The sequence below is a fragment of the Cherax quadricarinatus genome, chromosome 11, assembly GCF_038502225.1.
Source record: "Cherax quadricarinatus isolate ZL_2023a chromosome 11, ASM3850222v1, whole genome shotgun sequence".
NCBI classification, from domain to species: Eukaryota; Metazoa; Arthropoda; class Malacostraca; order Decapoda; family Parastacidae; genus Cherax; species Cherax quadricarinatus.
The window spans coordinates 47,863,483-47,885,918 of NC_091302.1; the positions used below are offsets into that span (position 1 = coordinate 47,863,483).

Sequence of the window (22,436 nt, forward strand, 5' to 3'; positions counted from 1 at the left end):
CCTGCAAAAACCACTGCAAGACAACCCTGCGAAAACCACTGCAAGACAACCATGCGAAAACCACTGCAAGACAACCATGCGAAAACCACTGCAAGACAACCCTGCGAAAACCACTGCAAGACAACCCTGCAAAAACCACTGCAAGACAACCCTGCAAAAACCACTGCAAGACAACCCTGCGAAAACCACTGCAAGACAACCCTGCAAAAACCACTGCAAGACAACCCTGCAAAAACCACTGCAAGACAACCCTGCGAAAACCACTGCAAGACAACCAAAAACCACTGCAAGACAAAACCCTGCAAAAACCACTGCAAGACAACCCTGCAAAAACCACTGCAAGACAACCCTGCAAAAACCACTGCAAGACAACCCTGCGAAAACCACTGCAAGACAACAATGCGAAAACCACTGCAAGACAACCCTGCGAAAACCACTGCAAGACAACCCTGCAAAAACCACTGCAAGACAACCCTGCAAAAACCACTGCAAGACAACCCTGCAAAAACCACTGCAAGACATCCCTGCGAAAACCACTGCAAGACAACCCTGCGAAAACCACTGCAAGACAACCCTGCGAAAACCACTGCAAGACAACCCTGCAAAAACCACTGCAAGACAACCCTGCGAAAACCACTGCAAGACAACCCTGCAAAAACCACTGCAAGACAACCCTGCAAAAACCACTGCAAGACAACCCTGCAAAAACCACTGCAAGACAACCCTGCAAAAACCACTGCAAGACAACCCTGCTAAAACCACTGCAGGACAACCCTGCAAAAACCACTGCAAGACAACCCTGCAAAAACCACTGCAAGACAACCCTGCGAAAACCACTGCAAGACAACCCTGCAAAAACCACTGCAGGACAACCCTGCAAAAACCACTGCAAGACAACCCTGCAAAAACCACTGCAAGACAACCCTGCAAAAACCACTGCAAAAACCAAAAACCACTGCAAGACAACCCTGCAAAAACCACTGCAAGACAACCCTGCAAAAACCACTGCAAGACAACCCTGCAAAAACCACTGCAAGACAACCCTGCAAAAACCACTGCAAGACAACCCTGCAAAAACCACTGCAAGACAACCCTGCAAAAACCACTGCAGGACAACCCTGCAAAAACCACTGCAAGACAACCCTGCAAAAACCACTGCAGGACAACCCTGCTAAAACCACTGCAAGACAACCCTGCAAAAACCACTGCAGGACAACCCTGCAAAAACCACTGCAGGACAACCCTGCAAAAACCACTGCAAGACAACCCTGCAAAAACCACTGCAGGACAACCCTGCAAAAACCACTGCAAGACAACCCTGCAAAAACCACTGCAAGACAACCCTGCAAAAACCACTGCAAGACAACCCTGCAAAAACCACTGCAAGACAACCCTGCAAAAACCACTGCAAGACAACCCTGCAAAAACCACTGCAAGACAACCCTGCAAAAACCACTGCAGGACAACCCTGCAAAAACCACTGCAGGACAACCCTGCGAAAACCACTGCAAGACAACCCTGCGAAAACCACTGCAAGACAACCCTGCGAAAACCACTGCAAGACAACCCTGCAAAAACCACTGCAAGACAACCCTGCAAAAACCACTGCAAGACAACCCTGCAAAAAGAACAAAAAAATTATGAAAGAGAATAAAACACAGAAAAAAAACAAAAACACTTTAAGAAAACCAAAGAAAACCACTGAAAGAGAACACAAATAACTTAGTTTACGTAAGAGACTTGAAAGCTAGTATTAAAGAACGCTAAAAACCACTCTCCCGGGCTAGAGAACACTAAAAACCACTCTCCCGGGCTAGAGAACACTAAAAACCACTCTCCCGGGCTAGAGAACACTAAAAACCACTCTCCCGGGCTAGAGAACACTAAAAACCACTCTCCTGACCTAGAGAACACTAAAAACCACTCTCCCGGGCTAGAGAACACTAAAAACCACTCTCCTGACCTAGAGAACACTAAAAACCACTCTCCTGACCTAGAGAACACTAAAAACCACTCTCCTGACCTAGAGAACACTAAAAACCACTCTCCCGGGCTAGAGAACACTAAAAACCACTCTCCTGACCTAGAGAACACTAAAAATCACTCTCCCGGGCTAGAGAACACTAAAAACCACTCTCCTGACCTAGAGAACACTAGATACCACTCTCCTGACCTAGAGAACACTAGAAACCACTCTCCCGGGCTAGAGAACACTAAACACCACTCTCCTGACCTAGAGAACACTAGAAACCACTCTCCCGGGCTAGAGAACACTAAAAACCACTCTCCCGGGCTAGAGAACACTAAAAACCACTCTCCCGGGCTAGAGAACACTAGAAAACCACTCTCCCGGGCTAGAGAACACTAAAAACCATCTCCCGAGCTAGAGAACACTAAAACCATTCTCCCGGGCTAGAGAACACTAAAAACCACTCTCCCGGGCTAGAGAACACTAAAAACCACTCTCCCGGGCTAGAGAACACTAAAAACCACTCTCCCGGGCTAGAGAACACTAAAAACCACTCTCCCGGGCTAGAGAACACTAAAAACCACTCTCCCGGGCTAGAGAACACTAAAAACCATTCTCCCGGGCTAGAGAACACTAAAACCATTCTCCCGGGCTAGAGAACACTAAAAACCACTCTCCCGGGCTAGAGAACACTAAAACCATTCTCCCGGGCTAGAGAACACTAAAACCATTCTCCCGGGCTAGAGAACACTAAAAACCACTCTCCTGGGCTAGAGAACACTAAAAACCATCTCCCGAGCTAGAGAACACTAAAAACCATTCTCCCGGGCTAGAGAACACTAAAAACCATTCTCCCGGGCTAGAGAACACTAAAAACCACTCTCCCGGGCTAGAGAACACTAAAAACCACTCTCCCGGGCTAGAGAACACTAAAAACCACTCTCCCGGGCTAGAGAACACTAAAAACCACTCTCCCGGGCTAGAGAACACTAAAAACCACTCTCCCGAGCTAGAGAACACTAAAAACCATTCTCCCGGGCTAGAGAACACTAAAAACCACTCTCCCGGGCTAGAGAACACTAAAAACCACTCTCCCGGGCTAGAGAACACTAAAACCATTCTCCCGGGCTAGAGAACACTAAAAACCACTCTCCCGGGCTAGAGAACACTAAAACCATCTCCCGGGCTAGAGAACACTAAAACCATTCTCCCGGGCTAGAGAACACTAAAAACCATCTCCCGAGCTAGAGAACACTAAAAACCATTCTCCCGGGCTAGAGAACACTAAAAACCACTCTCCCGGGCTAGAGAACACTAAAAACCATTCTCCCGGGCTAGAGAACACTAAAAACCACTCTCCCGGGCTAGAGAACACTAAAAACCACTCTCCCGGGCTAGAGAACACTAAAAACCACTCTCCTGGGCTAGAGAACACTAAAAACCATCTCCCGAGCTAGAGAACACTAAAACCATTCTCCCGAGCTAGAGAACACTAAAAACCACTCTCCCGGGCTAGAGAACACTAAAACCATTCTCCCGAGCTAGAGAACACTAAAACCATTCTCCCGAGCTAGAGAACACTAAAAACCACTCTCCCGGGCTAGAGAACACTAAAAACCATCTCCCGAGCTAGAGAACACTAAAACCATTCTCCCGAGCTAGAGAACACTAAAAACCATCTCCCGAGCTAGAGAACACTAAAACCATTCTCCCGAGCTAGAGAACACTAAAAACCACTCTCCCGGGCTAGAGAACACTAAAACCATTCTCCCGGGCTAGAGAACACTAAAAACCACTCTCCCGGGCTAGAGAACACTAAAAACCACTCTCCCGGGCTAGAGAACACTAAAAACCACTCTCCCGGGCTAGAGAACACTAAAAACCACTCTCCTGGGCTAGAGAACACTAAAAACCACTCTCCCGGGCTAGAGAACACTAAAAACCACTCTCCTGGGCTAGAGAACACTAAAACCATTCTCCCGAGCTAGAGAACACTAAAACCATTCTCCCGAGCTAGAGAACACTAGAAACCACTCTCCCGGGCTAGAGAACACTAAAAACCATCTCCCGAGCTAGAGAACACTAAAACCATTCTCCCGAGCTAGAGAACACTAAAAACCATCTCCCGAGCTAGAGAACACTAAAACCATTCTCCCGAGCTAGAGAACACTAAAAACCACTCTCCCGGGCTAGAGAACACTAAAAACCATTCTCCCGGGCTAGAGAACACTAAAAACCACTCTCCCGGGTAGAGAACACTAAAAACCACTCTCCCGTGCTAGAGAACACTAAAAACCACTCTCCCGGGTAGAGAACACTAAAACCACTCTCCCGAGCTAGAGAACACTAAAAACCACTCTCCCGGGCTAGAAACACTAAAAACCACTCTCCCGGACTAGAGAACACTAAAACCATTCTCCCGAGCTAGAGAACACTAAAACCATTCTCCCGAGCTAGAGAACACTAAAAACCACTCTCCCGGGCTAGAGAACACTAAAAACCATCTCCCGAGCTAGAGAACACTAAAACCATTCTCCCGAGCTAGAGAACACTAAAAACCATCTCCCGAGCTAGAGAACACTAAAACCAGTCTCCCGAGCTAGAGAACACTAAAAACCACTCTCCCGGGCTAGAGAACACTAAAAACCATTCTCCCGGGCTAGAGAACACTAAAAACCACTCTCCCGGGCTAGAGAACACTAAAAACCACTCTCCCGGGTAGAGAACACTAAAAACCACTCTCCCGGGCTAGAGAACACTAAAAACCATTCTCCCGGGCTAGAGAACACTAAAAACCACTCTCCCGGGCTAGAGAACACTAAAAACCACTCTCCCGGGCTAGAGAACACTAAAAAACAACACCCGAGCTAGAGAACACTAAAAACCATTCTCCCGAGCTAGAGAACACTAGAAACCACTCTCCCGGGCTAGAGAACACTAAAACCATTCTCCCGAGCTAGAGAACACTAAAACCATTATCCCGAGCTAGAGAACACTAAAAACCACTCTCCCGGGCTAGAGAACACTAAAACCATCTCCCGGGCTAGAGAACACTAAAACCATTCTCCCGAGCTAGAGAACACTAAAAACCACTCTCCCGGGCTAGAGAACACTAAAACCACTCTCCCGGGCTAGAGAACACTAAAACCATCTCCCGAGCTAGAGAACACTAAAAACCACTCTCCCGGGCTAGAGAACACTAAAAACCATCTCCCGAGCTAGAGAACACTAAAACCATTCTCCCGGGCTAGAGAACACTAAAAACCATCTCCCGGGCTAGAGAACACTAAAAACCATCTCCCGGGCTAGAGAACACTAAAACCATTCTCCCGGGCTAGAGAACACTAAAAACCACTCTCCCGGGCTAGAGAACACTAGAAACCACTCTCCCGGGCTAGAGAACACTAAAACCATTCTCCCGGGCTAGAGAACACTAAAAACCATCTCCCGAGCTAGAGAACACTAAAAACCACTCTCCCGGGTAGAGAACACTAAAACCACTCTCCCGGGCTAGAGAACACTAAAAACTACTCTCCTGGGCTATCGAACATTAAAAACCACTCTCCCGGGCTAGAGAACACTAAAACCACTCTCCCGGGCTAGAGAACACTAAAAACCACTCTCCCGGGTAGAGAACACTAAAAACCACTCTCCCGGGCTAGAGAACACTAAAAACCACTCTCCCGGGTAGAGAACACTAAAAACCACTCTCCCGGGTAGAGAACACTAAAAACCACTCTCCCGGGTAGAGAACACTAAAAACCACTCTCCCGGACTAGAGAACGCTATACGAAAACCTCTCAGGGTTCTCTAACTTTCTCAGTGGCAGAGAAAAAACCATGGAAGCAAATTTAAGAAGAAATATGACTGACCTGTCTATTAATATGATTGACCTGTCTATCTATTAAGTATGACTGACCTGTCTATTAATATGATTGAACTGTCTATCTATTAAGTATGACTGACCTGTCTATTAATATGATTGACCTGTCTATCTATTAAGTATGACTGACCTGTCTATTAATATGATTGAACTGTCTATCTATTAAGTATGACTGACCTGTCTATTAATATGATTGTCCTGTCTATCTATTAAGTATGACTGACCTGTCTATTAATATGATTGACCTGTCTATCTATTAAGTATGACTGACCTGTCTATTAATATGATTGACCTGTCTATCTATTAAGTATGACTGACCTGTCTATTAATATGATTGACCTGTCTATCTATTAAGTATGACTGACCTGTCTATTAATGTGATTGACCTGTCTATCTATTAAGTATGACTGACCTGTCTATTAATATGATTGACCTGTCTATCTATTAAGTATGACTGACCTGTCTATTAATATGATTGACCTGTCTATCTATTAAGTATGACTGACCTGTCTATTAATATGATTGACCTGTCTATCTATTAAGTATGACTGACCTGTCTATTAGTATGATTGACCTGTCTATCTATTAAGTATGACTGACCTGTCTATTAGTATGATTGACCTGTCTATCTATTAAGTATGACTGACCTGTCTATCTATTAAGTATGATTGACCTGTCTATTAGTATGATTGACCTGTCTATCTATTAAGTATGACTGACCTGTCTATTAGTATGACTGACCTGTCTATCTATTAAGTATGACTGACCTGTCTATTAGTATGACTGACCTGTCTATTAATATGATTGAACTGTCTATCTATTAAGTATGACTGACCTGTCTATTAATATGATTGACCTGTCTATCTATTAAGTATGACTGACCTGTCTATTAATATGATTGACCTGTCTATCTATTAAGTATGACTGACCTGTCTATTAGTATGATTGACCTGTCTATCTATTAAGTATGACTGACCTGTCTATTAGTATGACTGACCTGTCTATCTATTAAGTATGACTGACCTGTCTATTAGTATGATTGACCTGTCTATCTATTAAGTATGACTGACCTGTCTATTAATATGATTGACCTGTCTGTCTATTAAGTATGACTGACCTGTCTATTAGTACGATTGACCTGTCTATCTATTAAATATGACTGACCTGTCTATTAGTATGATTGACCTGTGTGTCAATTAGTGTGATTGAACTATCTACCAGTATAACTGACCTGTCTATTAGTATGATTGACCTGTGTGTCAATTAGTATGACTGAACTATCTACCAGTATAACTGACCTGTCTATTAGTATGATTGACCTGTCCATTACCAAGAGAAACCAGTCCTAAAATTCATCTAAAAACCGGTCCCCGGGGTCTTTAAAACCTGTCCCAGAAGTCGCTAAAAACCGACCCGTTAGGTGTTTTAAAATCCACTGCCTCAGGTTTACCTGGAGTTTACCTGGAGAGAGTTCCGGGGGTCAACGCCCCCGCGGCCCGATCTGTGACCAGGTGACGAGGGAAGAAAAAACATTCTCTTGGATATTTTAAAATCAGTTCCAGAATTACAAAAAAATATTCTGAAAACCATTCCAAGGGTGTTTTAGAAAACAGTTTCAGGATTCGTTAGAAACCGGTTCATCCCCGAAATCACCTCAGGGGAAATGTGTGGATTTAGGGAAAATAGTGTGTGTGTGACCCGCTTCTATACACACTAATTACCTTTCAGAACCTCTGGAGGGGAAAGTAACGTAATTATCCCTACCTGTGTGTGTGTGTGTGTGTGTGTGTGTGTACTCACCTAGTTGAGGTTGGAAGGGTCGAGTCCAAGCTCCTGGCCCCGCCTCTTCACTGATCGCTACTAGGTCACTCTCCCTGAACCGTGAGCTTTATCATACCTCTGCTTAAAGCTATGTAATGATCCTGCCTCCACTACATCGCTTCCCAAACTGTTCCACTTCCTGACTACTCTGGGTGAAGAAATACTTCCTAACATCCCTGTGATTCATCTGTGTCTTCAACTTCCAACTGTGTCCCCTTGTTGCTGTGTCCCATCTCTGGAACATCCTGTCTTTATCCACCTTGTCAATTCCTCTCAGTATTTTGTATGTCGTTATCATGTCTCCCCTATCTTTCCTGTCCTCCAGTGTCGTCAGGCTGATTTCCCTTAACCTCTCCTCGTAGGACATACCTCTTAGCTCTGGGACTAGTCTTGTTGCAAACCTTTGCACTTTCTCTAGTTTCTTCACGTGCTTGGCTAGGTGTGGGTTCCAAACTGGTGCCGCATACTCCAATATGGGCCTAACGTACACGGTGTACAGGGTCCTGAACGATTCCTTATTAAGATGTCGGAATGATGTTCTGAGGTTTGCTAGGCGCCCATATGCTGCAGCAGTTATTTGGTTGATGTGCACTTCAGGAGATGTGCCTGGTGTTATACTCACCCCCAAGATCTTTTTCCTTGAGTGAGATTTGTCATCTCTGGTCCCCTAGACTGTACTCCGTCTGCGGTCTTCTTAGCTCTTCCCCAATCTTTATGACTGCACTTGGTGGGGTTGAACTCCAGGAGCCAATTGCTGAACCAGGTCCGCAGCATGTCCAGATCCCTTTGTAGTTCTGCCTGATCTTCGATCGAATGAATTCTTCTCATCAACTTCACGTCATCTGCAAACAGGGACACCTCAGAGTCTATTCCTTCCGTCATGTCGTTCACAAATACCAGAAACAGCACTGGTCCTAGGACTGACCCCTGTGGGACCCCGCTGGTCACAGGTACCCACTCTGACACCTCGCCACGTACCATGACTCGCTGCTATCTTCCTGACAAGTATTCCCTGATCCATTGTAGTGCCTTCCCTGTTATCCCTGCTTGGCCCTTCAGTTTTTGTACTAATCTCTTGTGTGGAACTGTGTCAAACGCCTTCTTGCAATCCAAGGAAATGCAATCCACCTACCCCTCTCTCTCTTGTTTTACTGCTGTCACCATGTCGTAGAACTCCAGTAGGTTTGTGACACAGGATTTCCCGTCCCTGAAACCATGTTGGCTGCTGTTGATGAGATCATTCCTTTCTAGGTGTTCCACCACTCTTCTGATAATCTTCTCCATGACTTTGCATACTATACATGTCAGTGACACTGGTCTGTAGTTTAATGCTTCATGTCTGTCTCCTTTTTTAAAGATTGGGACTACATTTGCTGTCTTCCACGCCTCAGGAAATCTTCCTGTTTCGATAGATGTATTGAATATTGTTGTTAGGGGTACACATAGCGCCTCTGCTCCCTCTCTCAGGACGCATGGAGAGATGTTATCCGGCTCCATTGCCTTTGAGGTATATAACTCACTCAGAAGCCTCTTCACTTCTTCCTCGGTTGTGTAAACTGTGTCCAGCACTTAGTGGTGTGCCCCACCTCTCCGTCTTTCTGGAGCCCCTTCTGTCTCCTCTGTGAACACTTCTTTGAATCTCTTGAGTTCCTCACATACTTCACGGTCATTTCTTGTTGTCTCTCCTCCTTCCTTCCTTAGCCTGATTACCTGGTCCTTGACTGTTGTTTTCCTCCTGATGTGGCTGTATAACATCTTCGGGTCAGATTTGGCTTTCGCTGCTTTGTCGTTTTTATATTGGCGTTGGGCCTCCTTTCTTATCTGTGCATATTCGTTTCTGGCTCTACGACTGCTCTCCTTATTCTCCTGGGTCCTTTGCCTTCTATATTTCTTCCATTCCCTAGCACACTTGGTTTTCTCCTCCCTGCACCTTTTGGTGAACCATGGGCTCATCCTGGCTTTTTCATTATTCCTGTTACCCTTGGGTATAAACCTTTCCTCAGCCTCCTTGCATATGGTTGTTACATATTCCATCGTCTCATTAACTGGCTTCCCTGCCAGTTCTCTGTCCCACTGAACCCCGTTCAGGAAGTTCCTCATTCCCGTGTAGTCCCCTTTCTTGTAGTTTGGCTTCATTCGCCCTGGCCTTCCTGCTTCCCCTTCCACTTGTAGCTCTACTGTGTATTCGAAGCTTAAAACCACATGATCACTGGCCCCAAGGGGTCTTTCATATGTGATGTCCTCAATATCTGCACTAGTCAAGGTGAATACTAGGTCCGGTCTTGCTGGTTCATCCTCTCCTCTCTCTATTGTAGTGTCCCTTACGTGTTGGTACATGAAGTTTTCCAGTACCACCTCCATCATCTTAGCCCTCCATGTATCTTGGCCTCCATGTGGCTCCAAGTTTTCCCAATCGATCTCCTTGTGGTTAAAGTCACCCATGATCAGGAGCTTTGCTCTGCATGCATGAGCTCATCTGGCTACTGCAGCCAGTGTGTCAACCATCTCTCTATTGCTCTCATCATACTCTTGCCTTGGCCTCCTGCTGTTCTGTGGTGGGTTATACATCACTGCAATTATCACTTTGAGACCTCCAGAGTGAAGCGTTCCTGCTATGTAATCGCTTGCTTCTCCACTGTCTCCTTTCTCCAGCTCATCAAAATTCCATCGTTTTTTTGATCAGCAGTGCCACTCCTCCATCCCCCCTGTTCCCTCTGTCTTTCCTCAGGTTCTGGTATCCCGTTGGAAAGATGGCATCTGTTATCATACCTGTAAGCTTGGTTTCTGTGATCGCTATGATGTCCGGTGATGCCTCTTTGACTCTTTCGTGCCACTCCTCCCACTTATTTGTTATTCCATCAGCGTTTGTGTACCATACCTTCAGTTTCCTCTCCAACACTGTGGTTTGGGGGGCCTGTGAGGGTAGGAGACCTGGTAGTGTACTGTGAGATTCTATAGCTGGGTGTTGGGTGGAAGCTGTGAGTATGGATTGTAGATTGTAGTGTTTGGATGGTGTGATATGTTGTGGGGTTCTGAGGATGGTTCTGTGTGTGCTTGCCCTTGCTGCTCTGTCCTGCTCTGATTGTGTGTGTGTGTGTGTGTGTGTAACACACTCACATACACAATATCCATACACAGCTTTAAGAAGAGGTATGGTAAAGCTCATGGAACAGGGAGAGAGTGTATCTCTCACAGCTGCAACACACACACACACACACACACACACACACACACACACACACACACACACACACACACACACACACACACACACACACACACACACACACACACACACACACACACATACACACACACATACACACACACACATACACACACAGGTTAAGGGAAATCAACCTGACGACACTGGAGGACAGGAGAGATAGGGGGGACATGATAACGACATACAAAATACTGAGAGGAATTGACAAGGTGGACAAAGACAGGATGTTCCAGAGAATGGACACAATAACAAGGGGACACAGTTGGAAGTTGAAGACACAGATGAATCACAGGGATGTTAGGAAGTATTTCTTCAGCCACAGAGTAGTCAGTAAGTGGAATAGTTTGGGAAGCGACGTAGTGGAGGCAGGATCCATACATAGCTTTAAGCAGAGGTATGATAAAGCTCACGGCTCAGGGAGAGTGACCTAGTAGCGATCAGTGAAGAGGCGGGGCCAGGAGCTCGGACTCGACCCCCGCAACCTCAACTAGGTGAGTACAAGTAGGTGAGTACACCTGGAACGGAACAAGATTGTAAACGACAACCACACGGATTCATGGAAGGCAAATCCTGTGTCACAAACCTTCTGGAGTTATATGACAAAGTAACAGAAGTTAGACACGAGAGAGAGGGGTGAGTGGATTGCATTTTCTTGGATTGCAAGAAGGCCTTTAACACAGTTCCTCACAAGAGACTAGTGCAGAAACTAGAGGATGAGGCGCGTATAACGGGAAGGGCAATGCAGTGGATCAGAGAATACCTGGCAGGGAGGCAACAACGAATCATGGTACGTGATGAGGTATCACAGTGGGCGCCTGTGACGAGCGGGGTCCCACAGGGGTCGGTCCTAGGACCAGTGATATTTTTGGTATATGTGAATGGCATAATAGAAGGGATAGACTCAGAAGTGTTCCTGTTCGCAGTTGATGTGAAGTTAATGAGGAGAATTAAATCAGATGAGGATCAGGTAGGACTTCAAAGAGACCTGGGCAGACTGGACACCTGGTCCAACAACTGGCTTCTCGAATTTAACCCCGCCAAATGGAAAGTCATGAAGATCTGGGAAGGGCAAAGAAGACAGCAGACAGAGTATAGGCTAGGTGGCCAAAGACTGCAAACTTCACTCAGGGTAAAAGATCTTGGGGTGAGTATAACACCGAGCCCGTCTCCAGAAGCACAGACCAACCAGATAACTGCTGCAGCATATGGGTGTCTGGCACACCTGAGAATAGCGTTCCAACAGACACCTCAGTAAGGACTCGTTCAAGACACTGTACACCGTGTACGTCAGGCCCATACTAGAGTATGCAGCACCAGTTTAGAACTCACACCGGGTCAAGCACGTCAATAAATTAGAGAAAGTGCAAAGGTTTGAGACAAGGTTAGTTCCAGAGCTCAGGGGAATGTCTTATGAAGAAAGGTTGAGGGAAATCGGCCTGACGACACTGGAGGACAGGAAGGATAGGGGAGACATGATAAAGACATACAAAATACTGCGTGGAATAGACAAGGTGGACAGAGACAGGATGTTCCACAGAGGGGGCACAGAAACAAGGGGTCGCAATTGGAAGTTGAAGATCCAGATGAGTCAAAGGGATGTTAGGAAGTATTTCTTCAGTCATAGAGTGGTCAGGAAGAGGAATGGTCTAGCAAGTGATGTAGTGGAGTCAGGAACCATACATAGCTTCAAGACGAGGTATGATAAAGCTCATGGAGCAGGGTGAGAGAGGACCTAGTAGCGATCAGTGAAGAGGCGGGGCCAGGAGCTGAGTCTCGACCCCTGCAACCACAAATAGATGTGTACAAATAGGTGAGTACACACACACACACACACACACACACACACACACACACACACACACACACACACACACACACACACACACACACACACACACACACACACACACACACATACACACACACACACACACACAATAATGATAATACACGAATTTATTTTTCACTTAAGGCTGTAAGCAGCTACGAGGAGCTTTAATCTGCTATATACGACCCAACCTTACTTCTCCATCTCGTTTATACCCTTCCTCCCACTATATCTATCTATCTATATATATATATATATATATATATATATATATATATATATATATATATATATATATATATATATATATATATATATATATATATATATATATATATATATATATATATATATATATATATATATATATATATATATATATATATATATATATATATATATATATATATATATATATATATATATATATATGCAAAACAACCACCACGGGAGGAAGTTGAATAATAGCTCTAGGCCTTTCGTATTGCAAGCAATACTTTTTTCATCTGCTCACAACAGTACAGAGGAATGAATAGAGAGAAGAGCAGGTAGGTACGTCCACCAGGATGTCTCGGTATTACAGGATTGAGCGAAACGTCGCTTGCTTATCCCTCCTCCTCCCTCCCAATAACAATAAGTTAAGTAAGAAATGCTCAGGCCAGGATCTCGTGAAGTCTATTATCAACTCTCTCGTGACAGTATCGTGTAGTAGATAGGATTGTAATTTCTCCAGCCCTCTGTCCTCCCCCTACACCACTCATCCACATCTACTCTCTACTCAGCTCACTATGTTATTCAGCTTTGTGATGTGCTAAGTGGCTCTCTGAATGTGTTATTGTGCCTGACTGTTGAAGCTGATCTCTGATCCCTGGAGATCATCAATGGAATCACTGACGAGAAACTTGGGATGGGATTAGGAAACGGAGGAGCGAGCCTTCACCCTTCCTTGTAATGGAAAACCCCACACTTAACAGCAACAACAACAGCGATAATAATAATAATAATAATAATAATAATAATAATAATAATAATAATAATAATAATAATAATAATAATAATAATAATAATAGGAGCCTTGAGCTTCCCTACGTCTTACTACGTCTTCTACAGAGATGGTCAAGAAATTCTTGGTTCAGCGAGTCACCTTGAGGCAGTAAGAACAATAATGTTGTTGACTTGTGTCGAGTTTAGTGATCACAGCCGTAACTTTGTCTGTATTTACTGTCTGTAGCAGTTTGTATGTACTGTATGTAACGACCACTACCACAACAACCAACACCACAACCACCACAGCTACCACCACAACCACCATAGCAATCACTACAACCACCACCACGATAACCACCACAACAACCACCACAACAACCACCACAACAACCACCACAACCACTACAACAACCACCACAACCACCATAACAATCACTACAACCACCACCACAATAACCACCACAACAACAACCACAACCACCACAACAACCACCACAACAACCACCACAACCACTACAACAACCACCACAACCACCATAACAATCACTACAACCACCACCACAACAACCACCACAACAACCACCACAGCAACCACTACAACAACCACTACAACCACCATAACAACCACTACAACCACCACCACAACAACCACCATAACAACCACCACAACCACAACAACAACCACAACAACAACCACAACAACCACCACAACAACCACCACAACAACCACCACAACCACCACAACAACCACCATAACCACCACAGCAACCACCATAACCACTACAACCACCATCACAACAACCGCCACAACAACCACCACAACCACCACAGCTACCACCACAACCACAACTACAGCAACCATCACAACAACTACCACAACAATCACCACAATAACCACCACAACAACCACCACAACAGTCACCATATTGTGACCCCTGAATGGTTCACAATGTATATAATGTATATTACCTGTTTATATAATTTTATATTGCTCATATTTGCGATATTATTTAAATCGTAAATATGTTGCTTTATATTATTATTTGACTTAGTTATATTATTAGGTAGGATGTAACATTTATATATTATTAAGTGCTCGTAGTTCGTGTGTTAAGTAGCTGCCAGCATTGTCTAACTACTGTAACTACCACTCCGCTTGTTTCGCTGCCAGCTTCTCTGTAGTTGCTGGGCAGCAGCAGTCTGGGGAGAGTCACGTGATCAGGGTGCGGTGGTCAACACCTCACCTGGGTGAGAGGACGGCCTGACCTTCGTTACCTCTCTCTCTCTCTCTCTGGTTGACGATGTTTTCAACAACACCTCCCTCTCCAGCTCTCCCTGCTGGCCCTTGTTGGAACATCATCTCTGTTGCTCTCTTGTTGTTGGTTCTGTGTAACTCTGTTCGCAGAGCATAGCCTCGACTTAGTGATTTTCGACGTTGTACTGAGGTTGTGTATCACACTGACACTCTGAGAAACTCAGGTCCTGAGCTGTAGCTTCTGACCTAACTTGTACTGGTATCTGTGTACTGTCACAGTCGGGGATTTTCTTATGCTGAACTTAGATTCAGTAGTATGGGAGTTTTGTGACTTTTGTGGAGGATCTGCAGATGGTCCCTGCTTAGTGTCGTTATATTATCTTCTTGTCCCTGATTCTGTGTTGCTGCTACTTGTTATATTGCTGTTCGGCGAATCGGTCGTTTTACTGTTCAGGCAAGCTGTTCTGATTGCCAGGTTGGTCAAGAAATTAGTTTATGTGAGGACTTTTAGTCAGTCACTGGTTAAGTCGAGTCGAGTCTTGAGACACAGCGATCTACTTAGAGCACTTACACACATACACACAAACTTACTTGTATAGATTAGTATTACGTTCTTAAATGTTGACAATATACCAGACGGTACTTAAAAGCCATAAAGATGTGATATGTACCTTCAGCACAATACTACTGTACACCAGAGAAGTGTACCAACTTGTATCCTATATTATATTAAATTGATTATTTTGATATTGTCCACCTCTAGACCACTTTATCTTCATTAATAAACTTCTTAAATTTCAGTTTCTATAGTTAGCCGACCAGTTGTAATCCTGAGGCACTATTGAATCTTACTATTAAATTCTAATGGATAATTGGACCAGGATACTGACTACTAGTTACAAAAACCCAGTAACAGGCTGGATGCTAGAAGGACAGTCCTTTCTAGTATTCACTGGAGATCTCTATCATTATTAGATATCGCGTTTCTTGTAACACACCACAACAACGACCACAACAACGGCCACAACAACGACCACAACGACCACAACAACCACCACAACCACCACAACAACCACCATCACAATCACCACAACAACCACCGCAACAACCACCACAACAGTCACCTCAGCAACCACCACAACAACCGCCACAACCACCACAACCACCACCACAACAACCACCACAACAACCACCACAACAATCACCACAACAACCACCGCAACAGTCACAACAACAACCACCACAACAACTGCCACAACATCCACCACAACAACCACCACAACAGCCACCACAACAACTGCCACAACAACCACAACAACCACCACAACAACCAATACAACAGGGACCACAATAACCACCACAACAACCACCACCACAACCACCACAACAACCACAAAACAACCACCACAACAACCACGACAACAACCACAACAACAGCCATCACAACAACCATCACAACAACCACCACAACAACCACCACAACAATCACCATAACCACCACAACAACCACAACAACAACCACAACAACCACCACAACCACCACAACAACCACCATAACCACCACAACAACCACAACAACAACCACAACAACCACCACAACAACTACCATAACAACCACCATAACAACCACAACAACCATCACAACCACAACAACCACCACAACAACCACAAAAACCACAACAACCACCATAACCACCACAACAACCACCATAACCACAACAACCACCATAACAACCACAACAACAACCACAACAACAACCACAACAACCACCACAACAATCACCACAACAACTACCAGAGCAATCACCACAACAATCCCTAAAACAACCACCACAACAACCACCACAACCACCACAATAACCACAACAACCACTACCAGAACCACCACAACTACCACAACAGTAACAACCACCAGAGCTATCACCACAACCACCACAACTACCACAACAACAACCACCACAACAGCCAAAACAACCTCGACGACAACCACCACAACTACCACAACAACTACTACTACACTAGCTACTAACCTCCTGCGCTGAGACACATGATGGTAAGAATGGTACCATCCTCGTAAGGACCGATGGGTCCTTCTAAGCGACGTCCTGACTCATCCTGCATCCTGGGGAACACTGCAGGATCTGTAACCCAGGAAGAATATTGTCTTAGATTATCTCCTGCAGTAGCAGGAGGAGGAGCAGCAGGAGGAGTAGGAGGAGCAGCAGGAGGAGTAGGAGGAGCAGCAGGAGGAGTAAGATGAGGAGCAGGAGGAGGAACAGCAGGAGGAGTAGGAGGAGGAGCAGCAGGAGAAGCAGGAGAAGCAGGAGAAGCAGGAGGAGGAGGAGCAGCAGGAGCAGCAGCAGAAGGAGGATCAGCAGCTGGAGGAGGAGGAGGAGCAGGAGGAGGAGTAGGAGCAGCAGCAGGAGGAGTAGGGGGAGCAGCAGGAGGAGTAAGAAGAGGAGCAGGAGGAGGAACAGCAGGAGGAGGAGCAGCAGGAGAAGCAGGAGAAGTAGGAGCAGCAGCAGGAGGAGTAGGAGTAGGGGGAGCAGCAGGAGGAGTAAGAAGAGGAGCAGGAGGAGGAACAGCAGGAGGAGGAGCAGCAGGAGAAGCAGGAGAAGTAGGAGCAGCAGCAGGAGGAGTAGGGGGAGCAGCAGGAGGAGTAAGAAGAGGAGCAGGAGGAGGAATAGCAGGAGGAGGAGTAGGAGGAGCAGCAGGAGAAGCAGGAGGAGGAGTAGCAGGAGGAGGAGAAGCAGCAGCAGCAGGAGAAGCAGGAGGAGCAGGAGGAGGAGGAGCAGCAGGAGGAGCAGCAGAACGATGGTCAGAAGCTGGAGGAGGAGCAGCACGAGGAGAAGGTAAAGGAGAAGGAGTAGTAGGAGGAGTAGGAGGAGCAGGAGGAGGAGGAGGAGGAGGAGGAGGAGGAGGAGGAGGAGGAGGAGGAGGAGGAGGAGTAGGAGGAGCAGGAGGAGGAGCAGGAGAAGCAGGAGGAGGAGGAGCAGCAGGAGGAGCAGCAGAAGGATGGTCAGAAGCTGGAGGAGGAGCAGCACGAGGAGAAGGTAAAGGAGGAGTAGTAGGAGGAGTAGGAGGAGCAGGAGGAGTAGAAGGAGAAGAAGCAGGAGAAGCAGGAGGAGGAGCAGGAGGAGGAGCAGGAGGAGAAGCAGGATGAGTAGTAGGAGGAGCAGGAGGAGCAGGAGAAGGAGCAGAAGGAGCAGGAGGAGGAGCAGGAGGAGCAGGAGGAGGAGTAGAAGGAGGAACAGGAGGAGCAGGAGGAGTAGGAGGAGGAGCAGGAGGAGCAGGAGCAGGAGGAGCAGGAGGAGGAGCAGGAGGAGCAGGAGGAGGAGCAGGAGGAGCAGGAGCAGGAGGAGCAGGAGGAGGAGCAGGAGGAGCAGGAGGAGGAGTAGGAGGAGGAGCAGGAGTAGGAGGAGGAGCAGGAGGAGCAGGAGTAGGAGGAGGAGCAGGAGGAGCAGGAGCAGGAGGAGGAGTAGGAGGAGCAGGAGGAGGAGTAGGAGGAGCAGGAGGAGGAGTAGGAGGAACATGAAGAAGAAACGGAACGGAAGAAGGAAGAAGGAAGAGGGGGAGACAAAGGATGCGAAGGAGGAGGAGAGACGGAAGAGGGGAGAGGAAGGGAAGGAAGAAAAGGAAGAGGAGGAGGAGGCGCAAGACAGAGAAGACACATATTTAGCATACTAAGAATTACATATTACACATCGTCCCTGAGGGAAGGATCAGGTCCAGGACCACTAACCTTGTACCCTAAGGGAAGGATCAGGTCCAGGACCACTAACCTTGTACCCTAAGGGAAGGATCAGGTCCAGGACCACTAACCTTGTACCCTGAGGGAAGGATCAGGTCCAGGACCACTAACCTTGTACCCTGAGGGAAGGATCAGGTCCAGGACCACTAACCTTGTACCCTGAGGGAAGGATCAGGTCCAGGACCACTAACCTTGTACCCTGAGGGAAGGATCAGGTCCAGGACCACTAACCTTGTACCCTGAGGGAAGGATCAGGTCCAGGACCACTAACCTTGTACCCTGAGGGAAGGATCAGGTCCAGGACCACTAACCTTGTACCCTGAGGGAAGGATCAGGTCCAGGACCACTAACCTTGTACCCTGAGGGAAGGATCAGGTCCAGGACCACTAACCTTGTACCCTGAGGGAAGGATCAGGTCCAGGACCACTAACCTTGTACCCTGAGGGAAGGATCAGGTCCAGGACCACTAACCTTGTACCCTGAGGGAAGGATCAGGTCCAGGACCACTAACCTTGTACCCTGAGGGAAGGATCAGGTCCAGGACCACTAACCTTGTACCCTGAGGGAAGGATCAGGTCCAGGACCACTAACCTTGTACCCTGAGGGAAGGATCAGGTCCAGGACCACTAACCTTGTACCCTGAGGGAAGGATCAGGTCCAGGACCACTAACCTTGTACCCTGAGGGAAGGATCAGGTCCAGGACCACTAACCTTGTACCCTGAGGGAAGGATCAGGTCCAGGACCACTAACCTTGTACCCTGAGGGAAGGATCAGGTCCAGGACCACTAACCTTGTACCCTGAGGGAAGGATCAGGTCCAGGACCACTAACCTTGTACCCTGAGGGAAGGATCAGGTCCAGGACCACTAACCTTGTACCCTGAGGGAAGGATCAGGTCCAGGACCACTAACCTTGTACCCTGAGGGAAGGATCAGGTCCAGGACCACTAACCTTGTACCCTAAGGGAAGGATCAGGTCCAGGACCACTAACCTTGTACCCTGAAGGAAGGATCAGGTCCAGGACCACTAACCTTGTACCCTGAGGGAAAGATCAGGTCCAGGGCCACTAACCTTGTACCATGAGGGAAGGATCACGTCCAGGACCACTAACCTTGTACCCTGAGGGAAGGATCAGGTCCAGGACCACTAACCTTGTACCCTGAGGGAAGGATCAGGTCCAGGACCACTAACCTTGTACCCTGAGGGAAGGATCAGGTCCAGGACCACTAACCTTGTACCCTGAGGGAAGGATCAGGTCCAGGACCACTAACCTTGTACCCTAAGGGAAGGATCAGGTCCAGGACCACTAACCTTGTACCCTGAAGGAAGGATCAGGTCCAGGACCACTAACCTTGTACCCTGAGGGAAAGATCAGGTCCAGGGCCACTAACCTTGTACCATGAGGGAAGGATCACGTCCAGGACCACTAACCTTGTACCCTGAGGGAAGGATCAGGTCCAGGACCACTAACCTTGTACCCTGAGGGAAGGATCAGGTCCAGGACCACTAACCTTGTACCCTGAGGGAAGGATCAGGTCCAGGACCACTAACCTTGTACCCTGAGGGAAGGATCAGGTCCAGGACCACTAACCTTGTACCCTGAGGGAAGGATCAGGTCCAGGACCACTAACCTTGTACCCTGAGGGAAGGATCAGGTCCAGGACCACTAACCTTGTACCCTGAAGGAAGGATCAGGTCCAGGGCCACTAACCTTGTACCCTGAGGGAAGGATCACGTCCAGGACCACTAACCTTGTACCCTGAGGGAAGGATCAGGTCCAGGACCACTAACCTTGTACCCTGAGGGAAGGATCAGGTCCAGGACCACTAACCTTGTACCCTGAGGGAAGGATCACGTCCAGGGCCACTAACCTTGTACCCTGAGGGAAGGATCAGGTCCAGGGCCACTAACTTTGTACCCTGAGGGAAGGATCACGTCCAGGACCACTAACCTTGTACCCTGAGGGAAGGATCACGTCCAGGGCCACTAACCTTGTACCCTGAGGGAAGGATCACGTCCAGGACCACTAACCTTGTACCCTGAGGGAAGGATCAGGTCCAGGACCACTAACCTTGTACCCTGAGGGAAGGATCACGTCCAGGACCACTAACCTTGTATCCTGAGGGAAGTATCACGCCCAGGACCACTAACCTTGTACCCTGAGGGAAGGATCACGTCCAGGACCACTAATCTTGTACCCTGAGGGAAGGATCACGTCCAGGACCACTAACCTTGTATCCTGAGGGAAGGATCACGCCCAGGACCACTAACCCTGTACCCTGAGGGAAGGATCACGTCCAGGACCACTAATCTTGTACCCTGAGGGAAGGATCACGTCCAGGACCACTAACCTTGTACCCTGAGGGAAGGATCACGTCCAGGACAATTAACCTTGTACCCTAAGGGAAGGATCACGTCCAGGGCCACTAACCTTGTACCCTGAGGGAAGGATCACGTCCAGGGCCGCTAACCTTGTACCCTAAGGGAAGGATCACGTCCAGGGCCACTAACCTTGTACCCTGAGGGAAGGATCACGTCCAGGACCACTAACCTTGTACCCTAAGGAAAGGATCACGTCCAGGACCACTAACCTTGTACCCTAAGGGAAGGATCACGTCCAGGGCCGCTAACCTTGTACCCTGAGGGAAGGATCACGTCCAGGACCACTAACCTTGTACCCTGAGGGAAGGATCACGTCCAGGGCCACTAATCTTGTACCCTGAGGGAAGGATCACGTCCAGGAACACTAACCTTGTACCCTGAGGGAAGGATCAGGTCCAGGGCCACTAACCTTGTACCCTGAGGGAAGGATCAGGTCCAGAACCACACTAACCTTGTACCGCGAGGGAAAGATCAGGTCCTGGATCACACTAACCTTGTAACGTGAAGGAAGGATCAGGTCCTGGACCACACTAACCTTGTACCGTGAGGGAAAGATCAGGTCCTGGATCACACTAACCTTGTACCGTGAAAGAAGGATCAGGTCGTGGACCACACTAACCTTGTACCGTGAAGGATGGATCAGGTCCTGGATCACACTAACCTTGTACCATGAAGGAAGGATCAGGTCCTGGATCACAGTTACCTTGTACCGTGAAGGAAGGATCAGATCCTGGACCACACTAACCTTGTACCGTGAAGGATCGATCAGGTCCTGGATCACACTAACCTTGTACTGTGAAGGAAGGATCAGGTCCTGGATCACAGTTACCTTGTACCGTGAAGGAAGGATCAGGTCCTAGACCACACTAACCTTGTACCGTGAAGGAAGGATCAGGTCATGGATCACACTAACCTTGTACCGTGAGGGAAGGATCAGGTCCTGGACCACTAACCTTGGACTGTGAAGGAAGGATCAGGTCCTGGACCACTAACCTTGGACTGTGAAGGAAGGATCAGGTCCTGGACCACTAACCTTGGACCGTGAGGGAAGGATCAGGTCCTGGACCACTAACCTTGGACCGTGAGGGAAGGATCAGGTCCTGGACCACTAACCTTGGACTGTGAAGGAAGGATCAGGTCCTGGACCACTAACCTTGGACCGTGAGGGAAGGATCAGGCCCTGGACCACTAACCTTGAACCGTGAGGGAAGAATCAGGTCCTGGACCACTAACCTTGGACTGTGAAGGAAGGATCAGGTCCTGGACCACTAACCTTGGACTGTGAAGGAAGGATCAGGTCCTGGACCACTAACCTTGAACCGTGAGGGAAGGAT

The 22,436-nt window shown here is 47.4% G+C and overlaps 1 protein-coding gene across 1 annotated transcript in view; it reads right to left on the reverse strand.

Moving 5' to 3' along the window:
* The window catches only part of LOC128687451 (hemicentin-2-like), a 128,030-nt gene extending 110,841 nt beyond the window's left edge, over window positions 1–17,189 (reverse strand). Inside the window, exon 1 of the mRNA XM_070084196.1 lies at window positions 17,000–17,189. Within this exon, the coding sequence (XP_069940297.1) occupies window positions 17,000–17,090 (91 nt within the window). The 5' untranslated portion in view covers window positions 17,091–17,189. The remainder of the gene's footprint in view (window positions 1–16,999) is intronic.
* Window positions 17,190–22,436: the final 5,247 nt, after the last annotated feature.